Genomic DNA, 20132 nt, shown 5'->3' on the forward strand with positions numbered 1-20132 from the left:
TTCGGTATTACCGTATTGTAACCACCTTTATAATACTACTTAATGATTTAATTAACACTCGAGGTTAAGACTATAAAGTAAATAAAATGTTGTCTGTAACGAGTGAACCGGTCTGGGAGGTAGGCAATCATCAATGCACTGAGAAATCTTTAAACGCCTAAAAGAACTTATACTGATCATCCCTAAAATAAAAATCAATGCCGAAATTAAATTGGGAAGTTTTAATTGAAAACTTAGTACATAACTTTAATTGAAAGATAATACATAACTATTACGAAAACTAAATCTAACTAAAAGCAAATATTCCCTACAAACGAATCTAGTTTAGGATCTTTCTTCAGTGCCACCGGACTAAATTGTCTCAGTTCCGAACCCACGAATTCCTCGTTGGAATCGCTAACTACTCCGCTATCCCTTCATTTAAGTCCGTGTTATGGTTATTTTGGTAAAGGAATTGTTACCATAATAAATAGATTGCGAGCAAACCATGGTATTTGTAGGTCATATTTGTTTAGAATAGGTAAATTGATCTCTCCTCTTTGTAGGAGATGTAATGAGACGGAGGATTTTGAAAATATAGTTTGGTTTGCCCTAATTACAAAAAAAGAAAGGGAAAAGTTTTTTAATGAGATCACAAGATATTGCACTGTTCCCCTCTGTTTTAAGGAGATAATATCTATGTGTATTCTTCTTTGGTAGAATTTAGTAAAAATTACAATATTTAAAAACCTACCACAAATACAAGTTGTTGATTGGTTAATAGAGTTAACACTGATACAAAAAAAAAAAAAAAGTTCGTGTTTTTTTTAAAAAATGATTTAAGGCGCGTCAACATTTGAGGTTATTGGCGCCTGGAGCTTTTTTCAGCTCTCTCAGTGTTCTCTCATTACAGAAAACACTGTCCATCATCGACCAGTAAACTGTAAGAAGCTCCTAGGAAGAGAATATTTAAGGGCGAGCAGCTGGATTCGAACCCGGGACCTCCGCGAGGGAATCCAATACGATAACCGCATAGCTAATCCCCTCCATAAAAAGTTCTCGTATTTTTTTTTTTCCTGCCGGCGCATCGACGTCTATTTTCTCTTTTCTCATAAAAACGCCCCTAGAGCTGGGATGGTGCCTATTGGCCTATCGGGCTGCCACACACATATCTTGCATTGCAAGGCAAGGTGGAGCCTAGGCTATCGGATGCGGACCGCGCTTCCCTCTTACATCATCGATCTAATCGACGAGAGGGGATGCGGTTTCGTCGATGGTACCATCCCTTAATTCATAAACTCACATTTATCATCCCTTAATTCAACAAGCTACGAATGTTTTGTTAATAGTTCGTCATAATTTGGTTCAAATTGGGACGTAGTTATTCTTAAGAATGAACTGAGCTTTATTCTAAGTTTCATTATTGGAAAAAGCTGCTCACAAATATCTGAAGATGCAAACATTGAACAAATTCTCTGGGCAAGAGATATTAAATTTGAAAAACTGGATTTCGACAAGCTGTTGTAGAACTCTAATTTTGGAACATTTAGAAATAATTGAGATGATAATTACTCGTAGAATGGAGTTCAATTGATTCTAGCTGCAGTTTTCATTACTTCACAGTTTAAATTAGCAGTTTAAATTAGGAGAAGTGCATTCTACCCTTTAAGTACCTCCAGGTTCGATAAATATCGATAAATCAATCGTTTAACCAGTTAAGCGTGGAATTTAATTTTAAAAACCCACCCACAGTGTGCGGAATTAAAATCAGACAATGACGTGGTATACACGTCGAACGCATGGCAAAACAACCAAAAGTTTACAACGTCGTAATAGTCACTGGGGCTTGAGATTACAGAGCATTCTGTGCTCATTTCAAAATCTAGCACCGCTTCACGTATGCATTGCTCTAGTTAACTAGGGACGCAAGAGCTTTTTACAAGGAAGAAAAGAGCTTTGAATTCTGTGCAAAATGAAATCATACTCGTACTGAGGTCTGAATCTCTATCTAAGGTAAAAAAACGGCATTGCACAAGGGTTGAGAGCTTCTCTTTGTGTGAGTAATTCCCCAATCTCTAATGCGGAGACCAAACATGTACCAACCACTTATCATTTGGCTGACTCCCACCGCAGTTCTATTGGTAAGATAAAGGAAACATCCCACCAAATAATGTTCTTATTGTATTTTATTAAAATTTCGAGTTTTTATAGTTAATGGCAATTTTATATTTTTCACAACGAGTATACACACCGTAATAGAGATTTGGTTTGATGTGCATACACTTCAAACAGGCTTAACTAGTTAATATTTAAGTTTGAAAATAATAGAAGACATTTTTCCAAAAATAACACCCAATTTTGCACCCGTTCTCTCACACCTGTCGCTAGAATCTGCAATTAAAAAGTGTGAAAAATTTACTAATAATAAACAGATCCAAAGATTATACTAAAAATAAGGGAAAGATAAAGAAACGCCATTAGTTGAATATCAACTTCAAATCTAGGGTACCTAATTAATAAAACTACTGGAGAAGTTATGCACGCTATTGGGCGTAACGGAATTCATAAAAATTAGCTTAAAAAAGAGCAAGAAACATTTTTTTTATTTTTACAGAAGATTTTCATCGCACAGAGCGGACAACAAAATTACTGGATAATTTTTATTTAAAGTCTACAGTAAGATAAGTGGATGGAAATAATACAACGATAAAGATGGAAAACTTTCAAAAACAGAGAAAGAAACAGCTCTCAAATTCAGGTTTTTTTTTATTCTTTTTAATTACTGTAATTTCTTGTTAGCTGTAATTAATGTGATTTTCCTATCAAAGTTAAAAGGCCCGGTTTCTTGGAAACAAAAAAATAAATGGCCGCCAAGTTTTGCTGTGGTGAACCTTTTCTCCATAGTTACTACTGGATAGACTAACTAAATTATATATTTCAAAAAAAAAGAGTATATATTTATATATACATCTTAGTGAATTCCATAGGGTCCGACAGCCTGCAACTAATCATGACTAGCTGGTAACAAATCTCTTTTTACCATTTTATATTGAAAAACTCGTAAAAGGTGCATGGCATGTCAAATGAAAGTAGATAAATAATTGTTCTGATTGGAGAGAAATTTATATGTTTCAGTTAGAATAATTCGAATCTGGAATTCAAGAAACCAAATAAAAAGATTATGCTGGTTAAATCAAATTTAAATTGTTAAATAAATATTTTTTTCTTTTTAATGTTAAATACTACCAAATAAAATATTTTATTTTATTTTTAAATAAAAAACGGATCAATAATCCCATTTACCAGCGGCGGGCCCTTAGATTTTCTCTTCCTAGGAGCTTCTTACAGCTCACTGTCCGGTAATGGACAGTGTTGTCTGTAACGAGAGAACACTGTTCGGAGGCCGGCAGTGCACTGAAAAAAGCTCCGGGCGCCAATAACCTAAGATGTTGACGCGCCTTAAATCATTTAAAAATAAAAAAATCAAATTTACAGAAAGAACAATAATAAAAGGGACAAAAATAATAAGGGTGCAACTATTTAAAGAGTATTGAAGAACCTCTAATCGAGACAAATTATTATTATTACTTTAATGTGGCAAATAGAAAGCTTAATGAAACCAACCAAATCCCAGAACATTGTTTTCATCTTCCGACGCTAGGTGGCCTGACCATGCGCAAGGATGTCGAATAACTCTCGTCTAGGCTTTTAATAAGAAGAAATTCGAACTGCTCGCTGATGAAGGCTTAACAAGGTCTTGGAGTAAGCAGTATTTTGAACTACTAGCTGTCGAAGGGTTAGCGAGGCATTGGGTAAGCAGAAATTCGAACTACTCACCGGCGAAGGCTTGGCGAGGCCTTGAGTAAGCTGAAATTCGAACTACTCGCTGTCGAAGACTTAGCGAGGGATCTTGAGTAAGCAGAAATTCGAACTGCTCGCTGATAAAGGCTTAGCGAGGTCTGCAATAAGCAGAAATTCGAACTACTCACCGGCGAAGGCTTGGCGAGGCCTTGAGTAAGCAGAAATTCGAACTACTCAACCGGCGAAGGCTTGGCGAGGCCTTGAGTAAGCAGAAATTCGAACTGTTCGCTGATGAAAGCATAGCGAGGTTTTGATTTAGCATAATTTTGAACTACTAGCTGTCGATGGCTTAGCGAGGTCTTGAATAAGCAGAAATTCGATCTGCTCGCTGTCGAAGTTTTAACGGGACCTTGGGTAAGCAGAAATTAGACTACTCGCTGTCGAAGGCTTAGCGAGGCCTTGGGTAAGCAGAAATTCGTACTAATCGCCGGCGAAGACATAGCGAGCCCCCTGAATAAGCAGAAAATTTGACTACTTGCAGTCTATGATTTAGCAAGGTCTTGAGTAAGGCAGGTACTCGAAAGCGCATGAGAAAGACGGAAATCGCGAGCTGTCGAACGCCCGTAGCAACGTTAAAACGAAGATACCAATTACATTTGTGGCAGTACAAATATTGAAATTAATTGAAAACAAAACAAAAAAGTCATATTCCGAGACGGATGCAACTGCCACTGTTGCACCTACTGGCACCAAGCCTCTAAATTGCAGTCTGACTACCCTAGCCATGTTACAGGAGACATTTCATTATCAATACTAATTAATTATCCATAAAAATAAAAAAATTTCAATAAAAGCAGGTAATGTTTTTAACCAGTTATAAAATATTACAATACGAGGTAACAAAGTCTCAAAAGCAAGGTCAACCGTATTGAGGACACAGGTTGATTTATACCCACACAGAGATATTAACTACCTACGCAGAACAATCAATCATAAACATTAGTAACATGTACATTATATGAATAGCAGCATAATATCCACTATGGAGAGGGCTTCTCCAAATGGATTAACTAGGGAACTTGAATAAATAATAATTAATATTACTAGGAAATATCTGTCTTCATTTATAACTTATTAGCATAAGAGAAACTATTGGAGTCTGGTCAAATTTTCTCAATTTTCACTTTAATTTATGTAAACTAAAACTAGAGAGACAACAATGTCATTTCTATTCAAGCTATCGTTTTCATTTATTTTATTTATTTATTTATTGAATTAATTTATTTTATTTTGTTAAAGTGTGAATGGAGAGAATAAAGGATTGGTTGAGAGGGTAAGGATCTATTGGCTAAATTTACGATAAGTAGGGCTGGCAGAAAACAGAAAAACGTGAAAACCTGATAATTATTCTTCCACCTAGCGCATGGAAACATAGATTCCTAAGAAAAGCGAAAAAGCCGAAGAATAAAACCGTGAATCCATTCTATTTACAATATAATCCGAAAATGGTACGTAAAAGTAATAAACAGTTCCGCTATAGTTGATAGGAACCTTCAAAAGCCCCCCCAAAAAAAAGGTAAACCAAAATCTTAGCACAACGAAAATACCACTTACAAACAATAAATTATTTTTACACATTCAAAAACGCACTTTACTTATTTTGGATTTTGGTTGCAAACCCTTAGAAAGCAATTCTGGATTCATCAGGGAATAATACCACGGCTTAAGTTTAAATATGACTTCGGTGTTTTGGCTTAATCTGTACCCAAGTATACGTTCATGTACAAAATCTTTTACTTGTTTATTGAGATCTTAATTTTTTAGGAAACAAATGTTCATTATTTTTTTTTTTTTAACAAAATTTAGGTATATTTTATACGTTTAATTATTTTCTATTAAATCCAGTATATCATAATTTAAGATGCGTCAAAAATTTGTAGTCAATGGCGGCCAGAGCTATTTTCTTATATGGGTACTGATAGCCACTGTTTATGCTCGTGTTGTGTCAGTGTGAGGGGCTTGTATGGCTAAGGATGTTACTTCTCGGGGAGGAAAAACCAAGACCTGAGAGCTTTACCCAGGAGTCACTCTCCAGAATTAAGAGTCAGATTAAACGGACGGGTGTGGAGGGCGAGCTCTAAAGTCGGGGAGCCACAATAGATCCAAGTGGCGTATGCCTTGAGGCCGCCCTAATTTAATCTACTCTATGCCCGGACAGTGACCTGTAAGCAGACGTTCTATAAAGAGAAAATTTAAGGGCCAAGTAGCTGGGATACGAACCTGCAATCTATGCGTTTAGAATACAGTGCGCTTGACCACTGAGCTAATCCATCACCACCGTTGTTTGTAATTAAATGGCAGGTAATAAAAATGAATCGAATATCACGAATTCACAATTTTAGTGATTTCACAGTGACCAATTCAAGATAGGGAACACAATTCTATGAATAAAGTATTTTTTTGTCTTTTTGTTGTTAAATAAACATTATTATTTATTGGTTACATTTTTTAAACTACGATTTAAATAATCGATAAATAAAATAAGAAAATACTTATCGATAAAAAATGATGTTTTAGAGTAAAATAAAATAAATTTGAAACAGTATTTTTATATTATCTTTAAGATAGTTTGTCAAAATGTGGTTTTATACTAGTAACTATAATGGATGTAAGTGATGGAGAACGGAGGGTATTAGGCGAAGACGAGAGACCCTGGGCAGTGAGGAGTAGGATGTCGCAGCAGCGGGTCCGTCCACAGATCAAGTGCATACTGTAGCCAAGGAAACTATGAAACCCCAGCGCTAGAAGGCGAGCGCGCGTGTAAGGAGTAAATGGTTCACTACACCGGGCGTCCTCCTTCTCTCCTCATCAATACTTCATTATTCAAACCTTTTTGACGGCTTAGATTTCTTCTTTATCCTTTCCAATATGAACAAATACTAACGACAACGTGTGTATACCGACAAACACACTCACATACACACTGAAACAACCAGATCCTCTCCAGTGGATCTCATCACAATCTATCCTTATTTTTTTTTTCTTTTAAGCAACGTCCTTCTCTTTTAAGACATTCTTATTCCCAATAGCACAACTTACTCACATACATCATTAACTTAAAAAAATTTTACAACAAACAACTTTGATAGATCTTTGCTCTCAATCACTTCTAGTTCTTTGTCTGCTCATTTTCAATCAATCCACAAACTTCTGGTATCTCATTTAAACTGGTTAATGGATATGATAGAAACTTTCTTTTACTTCGAAATTGTTGAGGTTCTAACTCTAACCTTTTCTTCAACTCTGAATTTCCTAAAAACCCGTTTAATACTTTATTTTTAATGGCGCCACATTAGCCGTGCGGTTAGAGGGCGAGGTTCGTAAAGCTAGGACGTATTGTGGTGGTAGTAGGTTCGATTCCCATCCTAGATCTTGGATTTTTAGTTATAGATTCCTTGAGTTATCTGAATGTTTGTATTAAACTGTCCAGACAGGACAGTTGTGTAAGAGATGAACGACAAAAACTGCCCGAAAAAGCGTGACCAACTTTGATAATTTTTTTTTCTCTTTTTATATAAAAGATTAAATTCCCAAATTTTCTTTATAATACAGGGCCAATCCCCTTTTATAACTGTAATTTTTGTTGCAACAACCCAGATCTAATAGATTTTGAGAAAAAAAATGAGCAAAAACGGCATTTTCAAAAATTGTTCTTGTTCTTTTTACCTTCTATCGTAAACAACGGTAGCGCCTAAATGCGTGAACCGATTTTCATGAATGTGGTATCATTTGATTCGGAATTTTATGTAGATGAGTCTTTTAGGGGTCTCGACGTTCTACATAGAATGGAAGAGGAGTTAGCCCCACGTATGTGAGGCCCCCTATAAAACTGTTGTTACTCTGTAAATCTTACGTCTAATTTTGTTCAAAAATTTGTAAGAATGAAGGGATTAGAGCTTCCCTACGTAACGATGGAGCGCTATCCTGCTCTCACTCGTACTAAGCGGAAGAATTGAAATCGTTTCAAATTAAAAATAATTAACTTTACTGGGATGGATTCGGTAGGTATTTTTATTTTATTTTCATACAATGAAGTAATACAAATTACTTTCATTTCATTTGTACTTTTGGAAATTTGTTCTTTTGTTTTTTTTTTTGTTTATTTTTTAATGATTTAAGGCGCGTCAACATCAAAGGTTATTGGCGCCCGGAGATTTTTTCAGTGCACTGCCGGCCTCTGGGCAGTATTCTCTCGTTACAGACAACACTGTCCATCACCGGACAGTGAGCTGTAAGAAGCTCCTAGGAAGAGAAAATCTGTCAGCAGCTGGATTCGAATTCGGGAATTCCGCGTGGGAGTCCAGCACGCTAACCGCATAGCTAATCCCTTCCCTTTCTTCTGTTTTTATTGACCAAACTCTGGCAGACTGCGTTAGCCACGCCTTTTGTACTTTAAAATAATAATTTTATGTACATTAATATTTAAAATAAAGTACCATATTATTACTATTTGCAAAATTTGCCCGCAAATAATAGTTATGTCTGTTCCAAAATTTGCAAGCTAAAATTGGCTGCTAAATATTGATTAAAATATATTACAGCCACATATTTTTCTACTTTTGAAAATAGGTTCACAGTGTGCCTAATCAGTTCACCAAAACCAAAGATGGAACGAACTTAGATTTGCGTTTTTTTTTTTTTTCCTTTTAACTTTTACTTTCCATACTTGTTTTTTAATAGCTATAATATGAAAGATATGTGAGATTGCCTGGCTGGTTGCAGTGTACGTGGTCTTCTAAGTTGACAGAGTTACACAACGTGCAGCCAGAGAGAAAGAGATAGAAGGACCGATGATCATGGATGTGGAGATGAGCCGGACGAGACTCGGAGGTAGAATTGTGAGAAAAGAGAGAGAGAGGGAACAAAGCTCATAAAGTTGGCCAGTTTACGATCACAAGGCGGTTAAAGACGAGTGTGTTTGGATTTCGTTACGGTCCGAACTGTGCGGGGGCCGTTTAGGCAGGACCCAGAAGAGTAGTGAACTGCTTGCCTGCCAAAGGCAAACCAGTACAATCTCTGAAAACTTTTTTATTTTATTTTATTTTTTATGTCATAGAGGCTCGGACTGAGAGAGCGCAGGAACGTAGATGGTGTTATGGTGTTCATCTTCGTAGCCAAAGATCCAGAGGAAAGAAAAAAATGAATTGACTTTATCCCATTATTTATTGGTCATTGCAAGGCGCGCGAGAATTTTTTGACTACGACGTCAACCACTCTACTTCTTCCAAAAATATTATTATTTTTTTTCTACCCCCCTCTCCATTTCCTTACCAATACACACACTATTCAAAGTTTTCTCATTCGACATCGTTTTACTTCTTTTTTTCCTATCTTTTACAGACGTCATTATGAATTTTAAAAGTTAGTACTGTGATTCAAATGAAAATTAGTTACAGGCTCTATTGCAACATGTTAGGGAGGAAAAAATTGAATTTTGACAATTTCAAACACAATAATAAATAAAAAAAAAATTCAAATTGAAGTCAAAATATTTTCTTTATTTGCACAATTTGAATTTCAAATTATACCAAAATTTTAAGCTTTTTACCAAAAACGTTTGGTAGGAAAAGAATAATAATAGATATATCTTTTCATGCAATTGAATGTAAAAAATTTGGCGCAACACACTCGCACGAAATATTTGAAAACCACCATTTTATAGTTTGTAAAAACCGAACATTGGTTCGAGTTCCATTGCAGGAACTGACTGTAACTTAGTTGTAAAAATTCTTCAATATGAAGCACCGTGAATTGGCGAGGTTACTTTGGCCAACCTCCAGACAAAATGAATTTTATTTAATATTGCTACCAAAGTAAAAGATAAGTAGGAAATTTTGCTTTTAAATTTTAAAGTAGGGTACTTAATTTCGAGAAATTTGGTACTAGTATTGTTTTAACATCCGTAATGAATGATATACAGGGGTGACCAGAGTTATATGTTCCACCCACTTTTTTTTTAAACGGCGGGAAATTTCGAAAAAATAAAAAACACGTATTTAATTATTTTTAGTCTAGTTTATTTTCAGTGATTGATCCATTTTTTTAAACCCCTGTATCTCCGAGATACAGCATCCAACTTTTGTTTTTCAAATGGAATGTTATATTTTTTGTTGCATATTTTTATAGTATTTGAGCTCCTAAAAAAAAATAAAAAAAAAATTTTGAAATCGGTTAGGTTTTTCAAAAGTTATGGTAATTTAAAATATGAAAAACAAATTTCAGTTTACTGTCAAAATTACGTTATTTTTTTTTAAAAAAAGAATCTGTTCAAACTGGGCACAATCAACGGCTAGGCAAGCCAAAACCCTGGACTCTCACGCTTTCCTTGTAGCAGCACTTATGGTGGCGAAGTCAAGATCTAGACAGGTTAGAGTTATTCGACGTTTTAGATCATCGACTGAAGCCACGGGATTAAGGATAGTTTTCATTGTGTACAGTTGAAGAAAAAAGTTTTTAGCAATATTTTAACGATGAATGCAAACTAGGATCGTAAACGTCATATGTATTGGAGCATAATAACCGCAAGGTTTATTACTTTAAAAAAAACCGACAACTAAACAAAAAATGAGGCATTGCAACTGCATTACTGCCAACATGTTACTTATAATCTAGCGAAGAAGACTGCATAATACAGTAGAAAGTATAAACTCGTCAAAAATGTCTAGATCTTGCCAGAAAAATGCAAGAGATGCCCACCAATTATGAGAGCTAATTTAGATTCATTTAACACAATTTTATCAGAAACTAAATGTTTTCGTGTGACACACTTCTTACAAGTTTGGTTTTGGTTTAAGTGAAATCATATGTGAGAATACTAATATTTTTTTTCAACAATTAGTAGTCATTTTATTAAAGTAACATACTTATTGGGCTTCATTAGCCCAAAATAAGAAACTCTTTCGCTTCAAATGGTATAAATGGGATTACTTTCGCCAAAAAAAATCCTGGATGTTATTAGCGCTACTAGCGGTAGTAATAAGAAACAAATCTTCGATGAAAATTAAGAATCTTTAATGTAAGTAATTTGGGATCAATTAAACAAAGAATAATAAACATGGAATTAGCAATCACTATAATGATAATATTAAAGAATTCATTAAAATATTTGTCGATTTGTTAAAAATCTTCAACTTTTAAAAATAAGTCTATCAATCATTTCATTCATTTGAATCTTAACCATCAAACCGTTTCTAAAGTTAAAACTATTACATTAAATATAATATGAAAAGTATAAATTAAAAAATTTCAAAATAGTCATTTATAACTGAATTCTTTTTAAATAAAATCCTACCTTGTTTAAGCAGTAAAGTTTCCTAGCACTGAATAGCCAGCCCCATTACTGTTCTGTTAAGTCTGTTAAGCTTTAACACTAATTTAATAATAGTTAACACTATGTACAATGTTGCAAAAAGCTAAACACTAAAAACAACTTAAAAACAAATTATTTTAAAAAGTATCACTTTAAAACGTGATCATTTTTACGAAATACAAAAAAAAATTACGTGAAACGACACAGTGCCCGAAATGGCGCCAGAAACTCTGCTGAAAAGTGATGGCCTGATCACAAAGGTTGAACAGTGTGACCAACTTAACAAATAATAAAATTATCCAGTCATCTACTACAAATATAAGTAGTTATACGTACAACCAATGTAACAAACTTCTGGCAGGCGTGGCCTATGTTTTCTTAAACGTCTAGTTAGGAAGGTTATCTAATGTTTACTATTACTTAAAGGAAAATATACTTCTTAAGAAACGAGGTAATTCTTTGCAAAGTTTTTATTATTTCATTTATTTATTGACATATTAATCTTGTATTTATTCCTTAAATCTTTTTTTTTGTACTAAACTTTAGTATTTCTACTATGTACTTAACTTTGTAATGTAATGTAACTTAAAACAAATTAATTTCTGGCCCATGCTCATAAAGGGTTTCAAGATTCTCTTATTTTGGGTACAATAGCATCTTTTTATCTACTTTCTAAAAAGTTGATGCAATTTAGTTATTAATAAATGAACCAATATTTATGTAATTATTAAATAATTGTTATGGTGCATTGAACTAATGATTAGTCCGGTTATCTAAATTAAAAATTATTTAATACTTCATTAAACTAAAGAATTTGGTATGAAACTGTTTGAAATTCCTTTAAATTTAAAATTTTTATTAAATGATTATTTGTGCTTTTTTTTAAGTAATTTTGGGGATACCCCATCTAGTTCATATTTTCAATCAAGAGATATTATTTAAACGCTGGATATCATCAACAATTTGAAAGGTAACACCGTACAATGCATTGAAATAATATGTCCACTCCAATAACTCAAATCTCGGGACCCCCTAAAATAAATTATTCTAGAAAACAATTTATAACTAATAAAAAAGATTAAATTATAATTATAGTCTTATTTATGCTAGTATACCAATCTTAGAGTAAATCAGCTGCAATGGTTTTTATAGAAAATCGCATAACACTGAAATAACCTTTCAAGAAATTTGTACATCCGATCAAATCATTTTCTTCAAAATTGGAATTATAAGCTATTTATTTCTTCTCAGAAATCAAAGATTCATTTTAATGAATCTAGTGAACATTTGTCACTCTAGCGACCGAATGGACATGTTGGGGTTAGATATGGTGGCTTGGGCGAACGGATAACGTTATCGTGGAAGTTTTAGAACCAATGTTGGATTAGATCAGATATTGTGGTTTTGTGAATGGTGAGATTTGAGGCAAATAAGTGGAGTTGATGTTAAAAAGAAAATTTTATTGGATTTTTGTCGGTTAAAAAAAGAGTTTTGGTAAGTGAGTTTTTCCCGTTTAGTTTAATTTGGACTTACGGTTTTTTAAAACGACATAATTAGTCTGCATCTTTCGTTTATTTTTCATCATTTTGAGACTGGTGTGCGGGTTTCAGGTATGTTTGCTGTCTAAATATAGAATCAGAGGATAGAGCTTTAAAATTGGGGTGTTCAATAGATGATCGGAGAGACACCGTTAGACGGTAGAACTAGGTCATGGTTATTATAAAAAGTAAAATAATTGCTGGAATTTGAAATTGCCACGGTAAATTGCATCTAAATGCTACTATAATAGTTCCGAACCTAATCAAAGATGACTCTGTCACCTTCTTAAGTAAAGTAAAGTAATCGCCTATTAAGGCAGGGCTTAACGTCCAACAACCAATTAGATGTCGTGGACGGAGGCGACTAGCAAACATACTTTACTGTAAATTTCTTTTATTAACCATTAAATAAAATCCAAGGCCTAAGACCGGGAATCGAACCCAGTACCACAATACATATTAGCTTCGCAGGTCTCGCCTCTAACCGCTCGGCTACCGTGGCGCCTCCTCTGTCACCTTCTTAACACATGCAGAACAAAAAAAAAATCAAATAAAACTGACCTTAAGAATGCATCTTCCTCTGGGCTCATTCTCCGGCACGCTGACATTGTAGAAACTTTGGTCGAATATTGGCTCGTTGTCATTAACATCGTGTATAGTAACCAACACAGTAGCTGATGATGAGAGCGGTGGATTTCCACGATCTGTGGCAATGGCTAACACACGCGGTACTGGATCTGTTTCACAGTCAATGTGCGATTTTGTAGTTATTAAACCAGATTTTGAGTCAATTTCAAACCATGGTGGATGGCTATGATTTTCTTCTATCAGGGAATATGTGATTACAGAATTCTCCCCTTCATCCCGATCTGTAGCTGTGATTCTAATAACAGAAGTACCAGGATCAGCTACCTCTAACACATTTGCATGGTATACAGATTCACTAAATTCTGGAGGATTATCATTGACATCGGTCACCCGTACATGAAAGGTTCTGGAAGCATGCAGTGGTGGTGTCCCAGTGTCTGTAGCTATGACGCTTAGGGTATAGTTTGATTTTAATTCTCTATCAATTGGCATAGATACAATTACGAGGTATATTATATTGTCCTGAGTGGCCAGCCCAAAATGGCCTTCACCGCCTTCCAAAGTAACGCTAACATTGGAATATTCAGTCTTTGAGTCAGGATCATTCACCGAAATTCTAGCAACAAATTCACCTTTCTGTGCTTTTTCTGAAATTTTTGGCGTAGCGTCATCGCTGAGGAAGATTACATTTATTGTTGGTAGATTATCATTTACGTCTGTAACTCTGATGGACACAAAAGCTGTTGTTTCCAATGGTTGTACACCTCTATCTTTAGCTACCACAACCAGTTCATGCACTTCCTTAGTTTCGAAATCTAATGGCCGATTAACAGCAATAAGACCGGAAGCCGGATCTATTCTAAACATACCGTCTCGATCACTTTGCCTTCTGTTAATTGAATACTCAACATGTCCATTTTCATCAAAATCCGTATCCGTAGCGAATACTTGCAACACACTGGTGCCAACTGTAGCGTTTTCCGGTACTGCAGCAAAATATCTACTCTGATTGAAGATTGGCTGATTATCATTCACATCCTGTATGGAGATGTTCACTGTCATAGAACCTCTCAATGGAGGATTTCCACCGTCTAAAGCTTCAATTACTAAACTATATTCAGAAGTGGTTTCCCTGTCCAAGAAGCCATTGATCTGCAAGTCCAGATATAGTACTCCATCTCGTTCCCTGTGAGAGGATAATCTGAATGCGTTGTTTAGATTTCCAGAAACAATATTATACCTTTGGGTATTGAAAAGATCAAGATCTTGATCTCTTGCTGGGTTCAATGTCCTTTTCACATCTCGAGGCGTATTTTCTGGAAATTCTATATCCATGACCGGACTAGGGAATGTAGGGGCGTTATCGTTTTCATCCAGTACTCTAACCACTACCCTAATGTTTTCACCACTTCTAGGTATAGCTACTAACGAATATGAAGATCTTGTTTCTCTATCCAGTTCAATTTTAGTTTTTATCTCCCCAGTGTCAGATTCAATAATTAGATCAGTATCTACAGCACTACCCGGTACTGGTACAATTAGATAAGGAGGTCCAGTGATTCCAGTAGATCCGTCACCGATGAAGCCGACTCTGGTGCCTGCTGGTACTCCTTCCGATACTTCTAGATTGCGCACCTGTTCGGTACGCGTACGCCCCCCACCGCACGCTACCAGCAGTGCAACCAGTGTCACTTCTCTCCAGCCCATCCTCCGATTACTTGACTTCCGCCGGCCTCCACATCTCCGTCGGCCTCCTGTAACAGAAAAAAATATCAAATAAATCTTGCTGTCAGAATAAAATTAAAGATTTTATGAGAGAATTTTTTTTACAAATCGTGTGTTGAATTTTTCCTTAAAACAAATGCAGTTCAAAATTTATAAAGATAATTGTTTTAATTGCATATACTGATGCTGCAAGGAAGTACAAATGGTATAAAGGAAACTGCTTAGAAAGGATATAAGTGGAGATGTAAATAAATAAAAAGGAAATAAAGAGACCAATCAGGAACGCAGTTAATCTAGGTGATTAGCTTACTGGATTACCACGCGGAGATCCCAGATTCGATTGCAGCTGCTGGCCCTTGCATTCTTTGTCCAACGAACTTCTTGCAGCTTCCCCTTAAGTTCGTATTTACATTACTTACACACAGATCGCAGACTTTTTTTTCCGTTGTAGAAATAACTATAAAGTAAGCTAAACTAGGGTGAGTATAAACAAGTATAACGTATTTGTTCCGGCATGACACTTTAGAGAGATGCTATTTCTTGTTTCAAATAAAAAGCATTTCGGTGCATACAACTGCATTACAAGAAATCGTGAAACAAACTGAAAAATTAATTTACGAAATCGCTTAAATTCAAGAATGAATCGATTTGATTTATGCCGAAAAATTCGTAAAGTGAGAGAAGATTAAGATTAGAAATTGGGATGGGGACCTAAGCAAACGGCACCGCAGCCACTAGAGGCTTATTGTGCCTTCACCTTTGGATCTAGTAGACGAAACCTTCCCTACTAAGGAGGTTGAGGACTTTCCCTAATAGATATTTTTGCGCTACTATCTCCTTTGGTCTCATAGTTCCAAAGGTTTCATAGCGCATTCACTCGATTGCAACACAATCGAACAACAGGTGAGGAGACAAGAGGCTGTCTCTTCCTCTTCCTGACACAATCTGCACAACAGTTCTGAGCCAATAAGCCCTTTCTTGTGCAGGTGATTTCTGAACCTGTAATCAGAATAATCTGCTTTCTGCCCAAGCCCAGAGTCACTTTGGTTCTCTGTTTGCACAACAAGGGCATGGACACCCTTGCTGGGTTTGACCCCAGGAAGCCTCACCCAGTTCTTTTCATGTTCTCTCCAGATCCCAGTCTCTGAGAGCCTCACGAACTGCACCCCTAGTGATCCCCAGGACTGGTTCCAGGCCAATGAAAGGAGTGCTAGCTCCATTCCTGGCCAACTGATCAGCTATTTCATTCCCCCTTAATCCCCACATGACCCGGCACCCATTCCAATCGGACTTTATTGCGCCGAGCCAGTTGATCTAGGGCGTTTTTACATTCCCAGACCAGGGAAGAGCTAGTTCTGAAGGAAGAGAGGGCCTTCAGTGCCGTTTGACTGTCTGAAAAAAATGCAAATCTCTCGATTGCAACACAATCGAACAACAGGTGAGAGGCCGTTTCTTCCATATAATAAGACCCACCTTTCGCAAATGCTCCTTGAACCTACCGTGCCGTGTGAATAGGCCTGTAATCAGGTCTCTTTGGTTCTTTGCTTACATAGCTAAGGCATCATACTGTTGCTGAGTTTAACCCTAGGACACATCACCCAGTTCTTCTCTTGCTCCCTCCAGATCCAATCTCTGGTGATCCCCAGGACAGGCTCTGGGCTAATGAAAGGAGTACTAGCTCCATTCCTGGCCAGTAGATCAGCTGTCTCATTCCCCTTAATCCCCCACATGACCCGGTACCCATTCCAACCTAACTTTATTGTGCCGAGCCAGTAGTGAGAGAATATATATATATTTTTTGTAAAGGAATACCAACTTTTAGTTTCGAGTCAGGTGTTGTTTGTTTCATCAACAGCAACGAAATGAAAAACATTAGCTGAAACAGCTTTTATTTCCTAAGAAATTGTTTGATTATAAATAATTTTATAATTTCAGTAATGAAAAACTGATAATAGAATATGCAAAAAATTTTACATTTTTTTTAACTTCAATTTAAAATTTGTTGATAATAAAATTGAAAAGGGACAAAAGGGCAAAATGACTATTTCAATATTAATGTTAAAAATCACTTGAAGAAAAACTTGAAAAAAAAAAAAAACTGGTAATATAAATTAAGCTATCAATTAAGAAGGTAAGAAAGGAGTGTGACTGAATAATTAGAACTAGAGTTGAGAATGTAGACCAGCTTTAAAGAGAGCCATCCAAGTGTGTAGTTGGTAAGAGTGTTGGTAGATGTCACAAGAACTGGCCGACAAACACCGCACTTTCAAACAACCTAAGATAGAACGGCTATAAAGAAATAGATGAAGAAAGACTCGCACTCCATTTAGATATAATGTGCAATTTTTATCAGAAACTAATGGAAATATTTAAAGAATTCTTATAAAATATAAATAGTATAAAGCGAATTTTTAACATTTTATTTAATAAAGATTAAACTCGCTAATAGCTGATTAAAAAAGAAAAATAAAAGTATCCAAATATCTTTAAGGATTAAATAAACAGGATATATGTATCAAGTCGCATTTATGCAATAAATCAATATTAATGGTACCTGTTACTGGCCAGATAAGTGATCGCTCATGAATTCTAAAAACTACCTTTCAGTAGTTTTACTAATTAATTACTACTTTTAGATCAACACTATTCATTAATATCAGTACAAATCCATGTACAGACCCAGCGCCTCCATTTACAGGAGTGGGCTAGCTGAAAATCCAAAAATTGGGAAGAAAGAAACAAAAACTGTTAAATTACATTTCCTTTATAGAAAACTTCATTTCCGTTCACAAAAAAAAGAAGCGGCAAATCCTAATTTGACTTTCTGGTTATTTTTAACAATTTTCTTTTTAAGGCAAAAGCTATTCAATTAAACATAGAGAGATTTGCATTTTTTCAGACAGTCAAGCGGCACTGAAGGCCCTCTCTTCCTTCAGAACTACCTCTTCCCTGGTCTGGGAGTGTAAAAAGGCTCAAGAACAACTGGCTCGGCACAATAAACTCCGATTGGAATGGGTGCCGGGCCATGTGGGGATTAAGGGGGAATGAAATAGCTGATCAGTTGGCCAGGAATGGAGCTAGTACTCCTTTCATTGGCCCGGAACCAGTCCTCGGGAACATTAGGGGGTGCAGTTCGTGAGGCTCTCAGAGATTGGATCTGGTGAGAACATGAAAAGTACTGGGTGGGTACTTGATGGGGTCAAACACGGCATGAGCGTCATGTCCTTGTTGTGCAAACAAAGAACCAAAGAGACTCTGGGCTTGGGCAGAAATCAGATAACTCTGATTACTCTGGCCTATTCACAGGGCACAGCAGGTTCAGAAAGCACCTGCACAAGATAGGGCTTATCAGCTTGGAACCGTTGTGCATATTGTGCCAGGAAGAGGAATAAACGGCCTGTTATTAGATTGCGTTGCAATCGAGAGACTACGCAACGACATCTTTGGTACCTTGAGATCAAAGTAGATTATAGAGCAGAAAGAACTGGCAGGGAAAGCCCTCAACCTTCTTAGAAGGGGAGGTTTCACCTACTAAACTTAGAAGAGGGGAAGGCACAATAAGCCTCTTGTGGCTGCGGTGCCGTGGGGCTTGGGTCCCAACCCGCTTTTTTAAAGCTGATTTAGGAAACCTCCCAAAAAAAGAATTAGTTTAAGAATTTGGCACGCTGAATTACAGTAGCGTAGAGTGGTTACATTATTTGGGTAAGCTGTAATTTTATATCAGCAAAATTTTTAAAGAACTGCTACAAATATTGGGCTTATTTTTATCATTTTATAAAATAAAGGTTATGATAACAAGAGAGATCGCCTTAATCTAGAGGAAGAACTCTTTGTAAAATTATAATTTTTGCCGATATTTCAAAATAAAAATGTTTCAATATTTCTAGACGGAAATACAGGAAATTGTACTTACGATACTCCTTTGGAAATAATGGTTAAATTTCCTTATAAAAAGGAAACATAACCAGTAGATCTTTGAGTACAATTTTTTAGAAAGTGTAGGGAAACGGAGATTCTGTTAAAGCATTCGTCAAATTTTTGTTCCAATAATAGCTAAGATCTGTGATATACCTACCAAATTAAAACTGCCCGGTAGGACAGTTGTACGAGGGTCGTTTGAAAAGTCCGTGCAAAAATAAAAACTACATAATTTTTTTGGGTAAACCTTTTTTATTTTTCAACATAGTCTCCTTTTAGGCTTATACACTTCGTCCAACACTGCTCTAGTTTGTTGATCCCTTCCGAATAATAGGATTTGTCCAAGTCTGAAAAATAGCCATTCGTTTCTGCAATCACCTCCTCGTTTGAATAAAATCTTTTTCCCGCCAGCCATTTCTTCATATTGGGGAACAAATAGTAGTCCGAGGGAGCCAAGTCTGGAGAATAGGGGGGATGTGAAACGAGTTGGAACCCTATTTCCGTTAATTTTGCGACCACAACTGCTGAGGTGTGAGCTGGTGCGTTGTCGTGATGGAAAAGGACTTTTTGTGGGCCAATCGTGGGCGTTTTTCTTGCAGCTCGGTTTTCAAACGGTCCAATAACGATGAATAATATGCACCTGTAATAGTTTTACCCTTTTCCAGATAGTCGATGAGGATTATTCCTTGCGAATCCCAAAAGACAGTCGCCATAATCTTTCCGGCCGAAGGAACGGTCTTCGCCTTTTTTGGCGCAGATTCCCCCTTGGTAACCCATTGTTTAGATTGTTCTTTGATCTCAGAAGTGTAGTGATGTATCCATGTTTCATCCACAGTGACGAAACGACGCTTAAAGTCCTGCGGATTCTTCTGGAACAGCCGCAAACCGTCCTTGCAACACTTCACACGATTTCGTTTTTGGTCAAGCGTGAGCAATCGCGGCACCCATCTTGCGGATAGCTTTGTCATGTCCAAATGTTGATGCAAAATATTATGTACCCGTTCATTCGAGATGCCCACAGCACTAGCAATCTCACGCACCTTCACTCTTCTGTCATCCATCACCATATCATGGATTTTATCAATGATTTCTGGAGTAGTAACCTCAACAGGGCGTCCAAAACGTTCAGCGTCACTTGTGCCCATATGGCTACTCCGAAAATTTTGAAACCACTTATAAACTGTTCTAATCGAAGGTGCAGAGTCACCATAATG

The 20132-nt window shown here is 36.2% G+C and overlaps 1 protein-coding gene across 2 annotated transcripts in view; it reads right to left on the bottom strand.

Annotated features, from left to right (window-relative positions):
* Positions 1-20132, bottom strand: part of ds (dachsous cadherin-related 1) — a 477707-nt gene that overhangs the window by 366346 nt on the left and 91229 nt on the right. The window contains exon 3 of one of the 2 annotated variants that reach the window (XM_074133009.1): positions 13249-15029. In XM_074133009.1, coding sequence (XP_073989110.1) covers positions 13249-14982 — 1734 coding nt within the window. In that variant the 5' untranslated portion in view covers positions 14983-15029. Of the gene's footprint in view, positions 1-11131; positions 11349-13248; positions 15030-20132 lie in introns of those variants that run through there. The other variant, XM_074133010.1, reaches the window with a different exon arrangement.

This window comes from Rhodnius prolixus, unplaced genomic scaffold (assembly GCF_049639745.1).
Source record: "Rhodnius prolixus isolate KJV_2025 unplaced genomic scaffold, Rpr scaffold_10, whole genome shotgun sequence".
In the NCBI taxonomy this organism is placed as follows: domain Eukaryota; kingdom Metazoa; phylum Arthropoda; class Insecta; order Hemiptera; family Reduviidae; genus Rhodnius; species Rhodnius prolixus.